The sequence below is a fragment of the Magnusiomyces paraingens genome (genome assembly GCF_902498895.1).
Source record: "Magnusiomyces paraingens strain CBS 517.90 genome assembly, contig: contig2, whole genome shotgun sequence".
Taxonomy (NCBI): domain Eukaryota; kingdom Fungi; phylum Ascomycota; class Dipodascomycetes; order Dipodascales; family Dipodascaceae; genus Magnusiomyces; species Magnusiomyces paraingens.
The window spans coordinates 978,166-990,267 of NW_022474068.1; the positions used below are offsets into that span (position 1 = coordinate 978,166).

At 43.1% G+C, this 12,102-nt stretch overlaps 5 protein-coding genes across 5 annotated transcripts; 2 read left to right on the forward strand and 3 right to left on the reverse strand.

Annotated features, from left to right (window-relative positions):
- Nucleotides 1-1,184: 1,184 nt before the first annotated feature.
- SAPINGB_P002040 (uncharacterized protein) lies at nt 1,185-2,033 on the forward strand (the record flags this gene model as incomplete). Its single annotated transcript, XM_031996760.1, has 1 exon — nt 1,185-2,033. The coding sequence occupies one exon, from the start codon at nt 1,185-1,187 to the stop codon at nt 2,031-2,033; it is 849 nt and encodes a 282-aa protein (XP_031852651.1).
- Nucleotides 2,034-2,161: 128 nt separating this feature from the next.
- Nucleotides 2,162-5,328, reverse strand: SAPINGB_P002041 (uncharacterized protein; the record flags this gene model as incomplete). The annotated part of the gene is made up of 2 exons (XM_031996761.1): nt 2,162-4,158; nt 4,371-5,328. The coding sequence occupies 2 exons, from the start codon at nt 5,326-5,328 to the stop codon at nt 2,162-2,164; spliced, it is 2,955 nt and encodes a 984-aa protein (XP_031852652.1).
- A 305-nt stretch (nt 5,329-5,633) lies between these two features.
- SAPINGB_P002042 (uncharacterized protein) lies at nt 5,634-7,202 on the forward strand (the record flags this gene model as incomplete). Its single annotated transcript, XM_031996762.1, has 1 exon — nt 5,634-7,202. One exon carries the CDS (start codon nt 5,634-5,636, stop codon nt 7,200-7,202), a length of 1,569 nt encoding a protein of 522 aa, XP_031852653.1.
- Nucleotides 7,203-7,262: 60 nt separating this feature from the next.
- SAPINGB_P002043 (uncharacterized protein) lies at nt 7,263-8,600 on the reverse strand (the record flags this gene model as incomplete). Its single annotated transcript, XM_031996763.1, has 1 exon — nt 7,263-8,600. The coding sequence occupies one exon, from the start codon at nt 8,598-8,600 to the stop codon at nt 7,263-7,265; it is 1,338 nt and encodes a 445-aa protein (XP_031852654.1).
- A 284-nt stretch (nt 8,601-8,884) lies between these two features.
- On the reverse strand, nt 8,885-11,923 carry SAPINGB_P002044 (uncharacterized protein; the record flags this gene model as incomplete). Its single annotated transcript, XM_031996764.1, has 1 exon — nt 8,885-11,923. One exon carries the CDS (start codon nt 11,921-11,923, stop codon nt 8,885-8,887), a length of 3,039 nt encoding a protein of 1,012 aa, XP_031852655.1.
- Between the last annotated feature and the right edge of the window lie 179 nt (nt 11,924-12,102).

Here is a 12,102-nt window from a genome sequence, read left to right on the forward strand (position 1 = left end):
GAAGGTTTGGTTATTTTTAACCCCCTGTTCCTTGTAAGCTGGCATCAGGACTTATTTTCGGGCTGTTGGAGATGCAATGTTGAAGCCAAAATTAAAAGTTTATTATGAAAATGAAAAGATATATAGTATGGACAAGAAGGATAGCGCAGATGCTGATGTTATATAGTTCTATAACCCTTGAATAAAAACAAACATCTACTTTAAAAAAAAAAAAAAGGTATATCTTTTATGTAAATAACCCTTTAATAAAAAAGAAAAAAATTTTTCAAATAATACATTTTAAAGAGTTTCATTTTTTTAAATAAACATCCAATGAAAAGCTTCCACATAACTAGTTAATTCAATGAATTTATTTTTTTCATTATAATTACAATCAAATATTTGATGGATTAATGAAGTTTATATATATACATATATTCGTTACCAGACTATTATATATATATATATATATACAATTAATAAATACAAAAAAAAAAAAATCCTTCCGATATCAATTCCGGTAATTGACGGTGAATTACTTATAAAGAATTGAAAGGCGGGGTGGGAAATTTTTTTTTTTTTTTTTTGGTCTCCACAAATCTCTTTCTTTTGTCTCCCCCCGCCAAAAAAATAAATAAATAAATAAAAATAAAAAATTCCCATTAAAGTCTTAACTTGATAATAAATTTTTATTTTTTTTAATTATTATTATTATATATATATATATATATATTGACAATGGTGATGATAACAAAGTAATTACTTTGTAATCGGCTTGTTCTAATGGTTGGTCCGATGAGACTCTTACATGTTTCTAAGAGATGAGCGATTAGGGTTCCTGCTTGTTATTAATTTTTTTTTTTTTTTTATATACAAATAATTGGTTTGCTGTAACTGATTAGATAGGCAGCCCAACAACTAAAACGCGATAACCGGCTGTCTTGCGCTGCTCCCCTCATTTTAAGCCGACCTCCCCTCACACGCTAATAATTTATATATAAATATAAATAAAAAGCTCTTTTTTTTTCTTTCGCCATATAAAAAGTCCTCCAAATTCTCTCTCTTTAATTTTTTTTTTAATCTTTCCTTGTTTCCTTACTCTTTTCAATTTCTCATTTTTATTTTTATTTTTTTTGTTTGTTTGTTTGCTAACCCCTCCTCTTCCTATCTCTAACTCTATCTAAATATTATCATATATATCAATAATGGCGTCGTCTCTACGAACAGCTGCATCCCTTGTGCTAATTACTCCATCCTCCCATGTCCTTTTTATGCTACGTCCAGCTTCTGGCTCCTTCCCCTCTACCCACGTATTCCCCGGTGGAGTGGTAGAACCTTCCGACCCTAGCTTGTCATACACTGCGTTTCGCGAAACATATGAAGAAACAGGCCTACTTCTTGGGCCTCGAGATATTACCAAGCCAGTAGTCCATGCTGTTGGAGAATATCCATCTTACGATAGCGCCTTTAAACATGTTTTTGGACTAGAAACACCACCCAAGTCTGATGCCTCGGAACCAGATAAATCTACAGGAACTTGGAAATCATGGTGGACCCCAGAAAATGAAAAGTCTAAGTTGGACCTCGACCGCTTTTCCAACTGGACTACCCCAGAACATCTCCCCAAACGCTTTGCCACCCAGTTTTACCTTTACAGAGTCCCACAAGCCTTCCAATTCCCTGAACTGCCACCCTTGTCAAGTGCTCCTGTAAGCATAGAAGAGCGCGCAAAAGAACCAGGGAATGGTGTGCTGGGCACTGCACGAGAAGTGGAAAAACTTGAATGGCTGACACCTTGGGAAGCCTTAACACAGTTCCAAAAGGGCAAGATTAAGCTTATGCCACCACAATATTACCTCATGAACCTGCTATTTGAAGAAGGCATCGATAAGGCAATTGAAAAGGTTCATGACCGTGTCATTACTCCTAAGATTGTCGAAAAACTGCCAGATGGTAAAGTAAAGATGGATTGGGGCCGTGGAGAGTTTGGACTTATCAAGTTTGGCAAAAAGAATGTGGTTGACGAAATTGAAATACTTCGAACCAAGCTTTAACCAATTTGGAAAACACCTTTTAAACATGGCATATAGATTACTTTTCTTTTCTCTCTCTTTTTCCCTCTTTTTTTTTTTTTTTTTTTGTGTTTTTCTGCAGACATATTACCATTACATACTAATAATAGCTAAGAAAAAAGGTCATTCAAAATCGAGTTCCCCCCGTTATTCCGAGAAGCCTCAAAGGTAAGTGCCAGTCCTGTTCGATAAGTCACAGTAATGCGGTACTTTGTAATGTCATGCGGATTTACAGTCCTTGGGTTTTGGTCGCTTCTGTACACTGGTACAGCCAAAACTCCAGTAACTACCAAGTCATTATAATCCATATCTTGTGAGTGAATCTCATGTTGTGCAGAAAGCATTTCATGCACAGGGAAAACATACTCCTGGCGCAATGAAAATACCTTCTTGTGGGCAACAAGCCTCATTAGTGAAATTGCCCCAAGCGGCGTTGCCACTAATATGGCATTGATACCTGGAAGTAACACAGAGATGGACAATCGGTCATACATGGAGAGACTTGACATGAGATACGTTTCCCTCTTAAATACATCGCCCTGGGCAGCATTGCACCATAACGACTCAGCGCGACATAGATGCAAGCTCTTTTTACTCGTTAAAATCACAAACTTGTTATCGAAAGGAGGTTTGCGTAGTAGCTCTTGAGAAAATGGAGAAGCAAGATCTCCCGCAGTACGTTTCATCACGTACCAGTCCCTGTGTTGCTTTCGGTGAACATCGAAATAAGTGTCCAAGTGCCCTTGATGTCCAGAGCCTGCTTCCCCAGAATTGTCTTCCCACCAAGATACTTGTCTAAACCCACCCCAACTTGGAGCGCTTGATAACGTTGTAGTCGTAAAAGTCGTCGGTTCCTCTCTCGATGTCCTTCTAGACCAGCTATGGGGACTTACAGGCCGGCTAACCCGTGAAGAAGACTGAGGAGCCGTTGTTGCTGTAGAAGTAGTATTTGTTGTTGTTGGTGGTGTTGGCAATACTTGCGATGGAGAAGTATTTTGTGGAGACCTATTATTGTCTAGTGGAAGTCCAGTAGTCGGTGTTATTTCACTGGTATTGCGGATATACCGTTCAAACGGAGTAACAACTCGAAGAATGGCAGAGTTTAAAAATGTAACATTTCGTGGACGTCTAACACGCTCAGCTGCTGGATCATCCTCATCTTCTTCACCTGCCCATTCGTCCTCATTATCACTTTCACATTTATCCCAAGTGTCGGCAAACTTTTGAATAGCTTTAGTATAAATGACAAAGTAAGATAATCGCATGGCAAAATCAATAAACTCCTGTGACAATGGAATCACATCACTATTAACTCCAAGCGCATGGCTCCCAGGACTATTAGTATTTTCACCATCTTCCTTTTTGATCTTCCGATTCAGACCTGGAATGGCATACTGCTTATGAATGGAAGATGACTGTTGCTTAAAAATATTGGCGTCATTGTACCACTGATTTCCAGAAAGTTCATACAGACTCCCAACTTGCAAAAAATCACGCTCTGATGCCCCCTTTATTGTCCAGCCATCTTGTTTTAATTGATCAATGCTCATCCATCTGCCACCTTCAAATGGAATATGTAGGTATAAAGGATCAATATCTTCTGTAGGGAAATCCGTACGCCAATGTTCCAATAATGATACTTGAGGTTGCTCTTCTTCAACTGGTGGTGCTTGTTCAAAGTCATCGTCTGTAAAATCTTCTTCTTCTTCTTGCATAGCTGGGAGAGTCGGGCTCTCTGATATAAATTCCATCAAGTCACTTAATGATATAGCTGAATTGTTTCTCTGGGTACGGCGACCCACGTTTCCAGTATAAAGACTTGTTTGTCTAGGTCTCTGCGCAGGTTGTGTATGGCTATGAAAATGTGCAGGATGTTGCTGTGATGGTGTTTGGTACTGTTGCTTTTCCCTAGCAACTTCGCGCGAAATTATATTTGCGTCAATTAAGTTAATCATATCCATTTTTTCTTGAACCAAATTAGAAAACACTTCAAGTCGCTCATTCATGAAAAACTCCCACATGGCAACATGTCCTGAAATGGATGTGGCCATGACGTAAAAGGCATCCTTGTAGTAAAGTCCTCGTGAGACATCTTCAGGCTCGGTATCTATAAACTCCACATCAGGAATATTATGTGGCAAAAACGGTGAGATTGCCAATGGAGCAGTCTTAATTGTTTTTCTTCTTCTTCTTCTTCTTCTTCTTCTTCTTCTTCTTCTTCTTCTTCTTCTTCTTCTTCTTCTTCTTCTTCTTTGTCTTTGTCTTTTTCTTTTTCTTTGGGATTAAAAATTCGGTCTAGCGAGTAGATGTAAACGCGACCTTCGTTGCATGAAACAGCGAGCAGGTTAAACCGCTTATGGATAGCCAACCCCCATGCTGATTTGGGGAGCTGATAAATTACCGAAGGTTTCAGTTTCTTTAAAATGATCATGTCTCGACTCAAGGGTGTTTGTTTTTTCTTACGGAAAAAAAGCAGACTTGCCTTAAATTTTTCATAGAGATCATAAGTATCCCAAACCAAGGCGCGGCCATTATCGCATGCCGCCACAAGAACCTCGCGCTCATTATCGCGCAAAAAGCCTAGTGTCATGTGGGTGATATTGTGGGGTTGGCCTGGTATATTTGCAGCCTCGCGCATAAGGTCTGTTGTTTCTGCGGGCCGAGTATCAAACTGGAAAACAGGAACCGGCTCAAGAACTCCCGTGGGTCCGTCCCAGCCATGGACTTTTATACTAGAACGGTCTGCTATAAAAACCATTGGGTAAAGGTTGGATGCTGAGGCAATGTTGTTCATGAAAGGTGGATGACTATCTGTTGATAATTTCTGAGCACCTTTAAACACTAACGATAATGAACTGTTGTATGCAAAAGCAGGCTGGACCTCGATTTTAATGTCCTCCTTGTGGTATATGTCCTTGAGATCGTCAATCAAAGTTCGTAAACTGAGCGGATCAATTTTAGAAAAACAGAAATTGATACGCTCAGTGGTTTCTCCTTCGCTACTGTTTGAGTGGCGTTGAATAATTTCGTTGAGCGGCCGTCCCAAAAAACTTTCTGAGCGAATTCCCACGTTGTAAGAGAAGTGGTCGAGCTCTTCTGACATGGCCAGAGGCCCTGTAAAAGCACTAAATTCGGACGCGTCAAGCTGTGGAGACTCAGGATCAGAATCCGAGTAGTAGTAAGTATATGAATCATTGAAATCACTGGTTCCAGCCCATGTCGGTTCCTGGGGATCCGGAGCAGGCTGTTGTGTGTGGTGCTGGATAGTTGCGCTCATTGCTTACAGGTGATGTTGTCTTTAGAAGTCATTTGGTTTTAGTTTTAGTTTTAGTTTTATAATTTTGGTAGAAAAGCTGCAAAAACAAAAAAAAAAAAAAAAAATCCAAAGCGGCTGCTTATCTGTTGGTTTCTCTCAACTCTCCCACGTGACAACAAGCCTTCTACTGGCACGTCCGCGCGAACCCCCGGGAAAAAAAAGTGGCTTTCACCAAACGTTTTTTTTTTCTGCTTCTTTTCAATCCCTCCCCTCTTTCTCTATCTCGTTCCGCTCTTCAAACAAACCCTTCTTCTAAGACCTTTCAAATGTCTCACCGGCTTGTCCGCCTGGCTTCCAAGACCCTTAAAACCACGTTTGTGGGGCTCCAGAATTCGGTACTTGGCGTCGACCAGTTTCGCGGCATCCAGTTTGGCGAAATCCACCGCCGTTGGACTGATCCACGACTTGTAACAACTTATCCAACCCCAACCTACGATGCAACCCGGTACGGTCCCATTGCACCACAGCCGCCAGAGGATGTCCACGGGTACTATGCAGTCGAAAGCTCCGTAGCACTTCCCTTTGAAGAATTTAAAATTCAAGATGAGTTTAAGCTTTTGAACCTTACAATTACTCGTCCCACAACGGCGGCAGGGAACGAAAAAAAGCTACCAGTGGCTGTGTTTATTCATGGCGGATCTAACGCAACAGGTTCCGCAGCAAACCCACTATATGATCCTTCCAAACTTGTTGCGAGGTCAATAGAAATTGGCGAGCCCATCATTGTCGTGAGTCTGCAGTACCGGCTAGGTGCATTAGGGTTTCTTTACATTAATGGGCAGGGCAATTGGGGGCTCAAGGACCAGCGTGTTGGGTTGGAATGGGTGAATCGATTTATTTCCGAATTTGGCGGAGATACTGAAAACATTTCTGTTTATGGGTTGTCTGCAGGTGCTTGCGACGTGTATTACCAAACGCTTATTTCGGCCATGGCACCTAAAGACCAAAAGCCTCTGTTCCACCGGGTCGGCATGATGAGCGGTGTGGGAAACACAATGCGGTTACTTTCGATAGAGCGTCAGAAAAAAAACACCTTGGAAATGTACAAGCACTTGATCGGGCCTTCTAAAGATGAAAAGTCTGTAGATTTAGAGCTGCTGGAAAAGTTACCTGTGGAAAAGATTGTTGAATACGGGCTTGACCATAATGGGATCATCAAAGTTTGGTTTGGAACCGCTGATGGAGATTTATTCCCCACAGATATGGATCTTATCCCAGATACCGCAACCGCGTTCCCGGAATCAGTTCTGGTCAGTGATACCAAAGATGAAGGGTTGCTCATTAAGGAGTTTGTCGATACAATTGACAAGGACAAGCTGCACTCGACACTTAAAAGTTTAGATCCTGTAGGCCCCAAAATTGCAGCAACTTATGGCATCAGCAACGATATGCACGATGGAGTCATGAGTTTTTACGCGGATCACTTGTTTAGCTACCCGATCCACCAGTTTGCCGAGTACTTGTCAAACAATACGAAATCAGCAGTGTACCGCACCTGCTTCGATACCTTGAACCCGTTCAATGAAATATTTGGTGCCCAGCACGGTGTAGATATCTTGTACCTGTGCGGAACCTATGTCGGGCTTCATCCAAATACTCACACAAAAGCGCGTGCCGTGTCACAACAACTCCAGGATACATGGATTCGGTTTTTTAATACGGGTCGTGCGTGGCAAGATGCCACTAAAGTATGCCATTTTAAACAAGACTATACAAAGGAGTATTTAGATGTTGCAGGGTTAGAGAAAACACGTCGGCTCGGACACTTTGAGGTCCATGACAAGGTCGGCTACAAGGGCATGGCCCATGCTCTTGGAAACATTTTCAAGTTATAATTATAGATTTGACATTTTATTTGCAAAGAAAATATTGATAAAAAAAACACCCCTCTCCTTTCAACTACGAGTATAAGACCGTCGTCGCTCTTCAACCTCAAGTTTCATTCTATTTTCCATTTCTTTGCGCAATTGAGTCAAAGTCCGTAGACGTTTTTCCACAATCCTACGACGCATCGCAACACCCAGCCACACACGAATTGTTAGGGCACAGCCTGACGACAAAACAAGCTGGGACAGAGGGAGAGTTCCAAACAGATACTGGAGCGCAATTCCAGGCCAGCGAACACGGGCAGTAATGTGAGAAACAGGAGGGTGCAGAGAAGCGAAATAACACCGACATGCACGGGTCCATAGCGTGGCGCGCACCAGGTACTGTATGACAAATGGGAGACTTGCGAGAACGACACAACCTTCAAATACAAGGTACAATGGGAGGCCAAGGAAAGTTGGAGAACAAGTTTTGTTTTCTTCGTCTTCGTCTTCTTGGGAAAAAAGTGAATGGGAATCAGAAAGTTTGGGAGAAAGAGCAGACGCAGGGACCTCGCATGAAGGAGTGGTAACAATCTCCTCGCCAATTTGGAAAACACGAACACCCAATATAGCAAACAGAAACAGACACAGTAACTTTGCCGTCGAACATAGCGTGTATGTGTTTTCCCATAGAGGACGTAGGGTACAGCCATAGGTTGTACGCGGTGCCAAGGAATCAAAAGAGTCCCCCACGCACGACCACATCTCGGCCACAGTTTCGGCTACAAGCTCATCAAAACGAGACGACAAGCCGTGCGTGAGCATGATACGGGCCCGTGGAATTGTGCGGTCTGCACAAAGAATCCTTGTACCAGCAGCATCAACCACGACGCAATGGGTCCCCGAGAAGTAAATGGTGAACGCTGGGCGTGGCCATTGCTCTAAGTCCAAGGCACGGTCAAGTTGCGACCAAAGGTCTGTAGAGTTGTGCAGTTGAGAAGTCGATTGCCAATGAATAGTGGTGGTAGTGGTGATGGTATGAGGTTGCACTAATCTTGTGGAAGAATTTGTATCTGGTGCTGGGAGCAGCGCAGATGCAAACAGTGTGTATGCAGCGCGGTCCATTGCCGGGACTGAAACTCGGAACGTTGTTGAAAGTACACGAATTCGAGTGCCCGAGGATTTTGCCGCGTAATTGTAGGCAAACGCAGCGGCGGCCAGGGTTGTTAGAGATAGTGCAGTGAGGAGAGCGAGTTTTGCAAGCAGGAGTGGGTTACGAAGGTTGCGCCGGGTTCGTGTCCAAACCCTCGAGGGAAGCGACCTTTTGCAAGGGTGGTGGGCACCGTAGGTAATTGCAATATCTGCGTCTGCGAACGGGTGTGAGACTAGGGAAAAAAAGGATCCCAGAGTTCTCAAAAGGTGCATTTGGAGAGAGGCAAGAAGGGAAACAAGAAGTACTTGAGAGGTGTGGTAAAAATATTCCTCAAATATTCAACTTTTTTTTTTTTTTTTTTTTTTTTCTAGGAGGGGGTTTCATTTCAAGGCAAGTCTTTCACCATTTATACAACAAATCCATCAATATTAAGCATGATTTGCATAAACTACGTTTTTTTCTTTTTTTATTTTTTTGTAAAAATACATTCATCTAAAATATTTGCATGAATTCAAGGTGTTTTTCTATTTTTATAGCTTGGCCTAAACTTTGGCTCCTATTTCAGTTTCTGTGTTTTTTCCACTTCTCGGCGAACAAGTTCTGCGGCTTCCGCCATCATGTCGTCGCCCACACGCCACATGCGTAAAACGACTCCTGGAGGTAACCGAGCACGCGCGCTGTGCACACGTGCCTTCCAGCTTTCAATTCGTCGGTCGAGCAGATCATAAAAGTCGTCTTGGGCAGAAGACATTACCACAGGGTTAGTCACGCTTGTGCTACGCCTAGAAATGGGTGTCGGAGGTGCCAGAGAAGAAGACGATGATGATTGCGATGATGATATAGGAAGGTTTCTGTGGGAAGGTCCTGCAAATGTTGCACTTCGAGTTCCCCGTGAAAGTGGAGGAGGTGGAGGAAGGTTGCTAGAGTCAATGATACCACGGGATTTGCTGTTGACGACAAGATTTGTGTCTGGACGTTTAGGCAACGGTGGCGGGACATCTCCAGCAGGTTTGGAAATAGTAGATTTGGAATCATCAAGTTTAAGGTCTAGAGCAGGTTTTTTGGCATCAGAGTGGAGTTTATTTTCGGTCCGAAGTTTCTCAGGTTTGGGAGGGATTTTAGGTGGTTTTCTAGGGGCTCGGAGAGTTGATGCTGGAGCCGAAGCCAAAATAGGTTCAGAGGATGCAGGAGTTGAGGTTTGAACTGAGTCTTCAAGATCAATCAAAGGTGGAGTGGGGGCCTTGGATCTAGGAGGCAAAGGTGGTGGTACATCTTGGCATTGAAGTACTTCTTTTTCTTTTTCTTTTTCTTTTTCTTCTTCTTTAGAAATAACATCGTGTTTTTTAAATCTCGGTGGATCGTATCGGTCAATTTCTGAAGGTCTTGGAACAAAATTTCTTTTAAAGAGTTCAACGTCACTGTCACGTTTGGCAATGTGGGTTGTGTCATCTTCAGGAAGCGTTATATCGCGGATAAAGATGCCCATGATTTGGTCCGGGAAGTGGGAGGTGACATCAATGTACGCTTCAAGATCGCCTTCACCAGAGTCGCCAATCAAAATAAACCGGCGGTGGGGGAAATCGCTTAGAATCTTATGCAGGTTCTGCTTCTTTTTTTCAGCGGCAGCTTCAAAAATCCCGCCAATAAAGCCTGTGTAAGTTTTAAGATGGAAAGAACCTTGAGGGAAGCCCGAAGAGTTGATAAATTCCTTGATTGTTGGGAACAGTTGCCAGGGAGAGTTGGAGACATAGTGGAACGAAGCGCCAAGTTGACTTAAGCGCTGGTAGCACTCAAGGACTCCTGGGATTTGAATTTTCTTGTAGTCGTAAACAAAGACGTTTCTAAAAATGTCACGTTTGCCGCCGAGAATGCCTGTAATCTTGATGGTATCGTCAATATCGGAGATGACACTGACACCTGTTGGTGGGTATACTGGGACATCAATTTCAGCATGCTTGATGCCGCCAGAAATAACACGTGCGTAGACTGGTTGGAAGTCTAGCCGGATACGGGTGGTAAAGCGGCCGGCATTGTTTGTTGTTGTAGAATGGTCGTTGGAGACCTGTCCAGAGGCGGAGTATGCCTCAATTTCAATTTCGCGATTAGGGACGGAACGTGCGAGAAATGGTCTCATACGGACATCGAGGGGATCACTGAGGCGATGGTTGGACGATAGTTTAGTGTAGTCTACTGAAGAAGATATTGATTCGGATTCCGTGCGGACGGTTTCCAGATCGTTAGTCAGGTTATCTAGAGTTGCTGAGGAAGATAACGAGGAATTGAGTGAAGATGTTGACGAATGGTCTTGGGATTCGTAAAATCTAAAGTTTGCAGCAGATGAAGTTGCTGGCTGTGTACGAACGCCTGCGATTTTGCGTGCGGTGGACATGAGGATTTTAGTTCTATTGTTTTGGAGAGGTGGTAAGGACACGCAGCCTCTGACATCGAGCTCGAAATCGCCATCTTCAGTTTGACGGCAGTATGACGGGTAAATAAGCAGAGATTCATCTTCAGAGGGTTCTATATATTTTGAAGAGGAAGATGAAGATGATGAAGATGATGATAAAACACCTCCAGGGAGCTCACGCGATGTGGCGTGACCTGCAGAAATGATGCGTGATATTTGGCGAGAAAAGGAGGCATTTGCGTGTTTGGTGGCAAAGTTATTGACTACAGATTCAGCTCGTGATTTCCAACCTGAAAGCGAGGAAGGTTTATTTGATGACGAAGGTAGTGAGGGTTCTTCATATTGGTCTGGAGGATAGTCTTGTGAAGGTATTGAAGAGGGTTCTGAGGTTAGTGCAGAAGTCACCGATTGATTACGAGAGCGAGGTGGAGGAGGAGGGGGGGGAGGAGGAGGGGTAGCAGCGTTTTGGGAACGTCTTGGCGGCGGCGGTACAGGTGGTGCTGCTTGCTGAGCAGATGGTACAGGGGAAGAAGAGTCCCGGTGCAGAGTGTCCTGGTCAAAATCACGCGAATTAGTAGCTTCGACGTAGTGGTTGAGAGACATTTGAGAGTTTGCAAAAGCGGTGGGTGTACGGAAAATTCGGCGGAGGGAACGAGCACGGCGGGGGGTTGAAGACTGTGATGAAGGTGGTGGTGAAGGTGGTGGTGGTGAAGGTGAAGGCTGTTGTGAAGGCTGTTGTGAAAGTGGTAGGTGAGGGTGGTGGGTTGTATGGGCAGGTGGTATAAAATGGTGCGTGGTAGATGACGGTGCGTGATGGTGGGGATGGTTTTGAATGGAAGAAGACAAAGATATATAGGACCCAGGTTCAAGAGCTGGTGACGATGAAGATGATGGTGATGGTGAGGGTGACGATGACGGAGCTTTAGAAGATGGTATTTTAGAAGATGGTGCTTTGAAAGATGGTGCTTTGAAAGATGGTGCTTTCCGAGCAGCTGCTGCGATTTGGGATGCTGGTGGCGGGAGGATTCCAGTACGTCTTAGTCGAGAAAAAACAGCGTTGAAGCGCCAAAACCAATGGACGGGTGTTGGATTTGAGCTATGGAAAAACCGAAGATGAGAGTTATTGTTATAGTAAAGCAAGACCGGGACCCGGGACTTGAATGATTTGCTTGAGACTTTGACAAGCATTTGTTTAAGGTTGAAGAATAGTAAAAAAAAAAAAAAAAAAAGAAAGTTGATTGAAAGAAGGTGTTTTTTATTATTATTGAGAGAAATTATTTAAAAGAAATAAAAGATTTAGATTTTCAAGTCAATTTAAAATAAAATAAAATATAAAAAAAAGAAGCCAGTCTTTTTATTTTATTTTA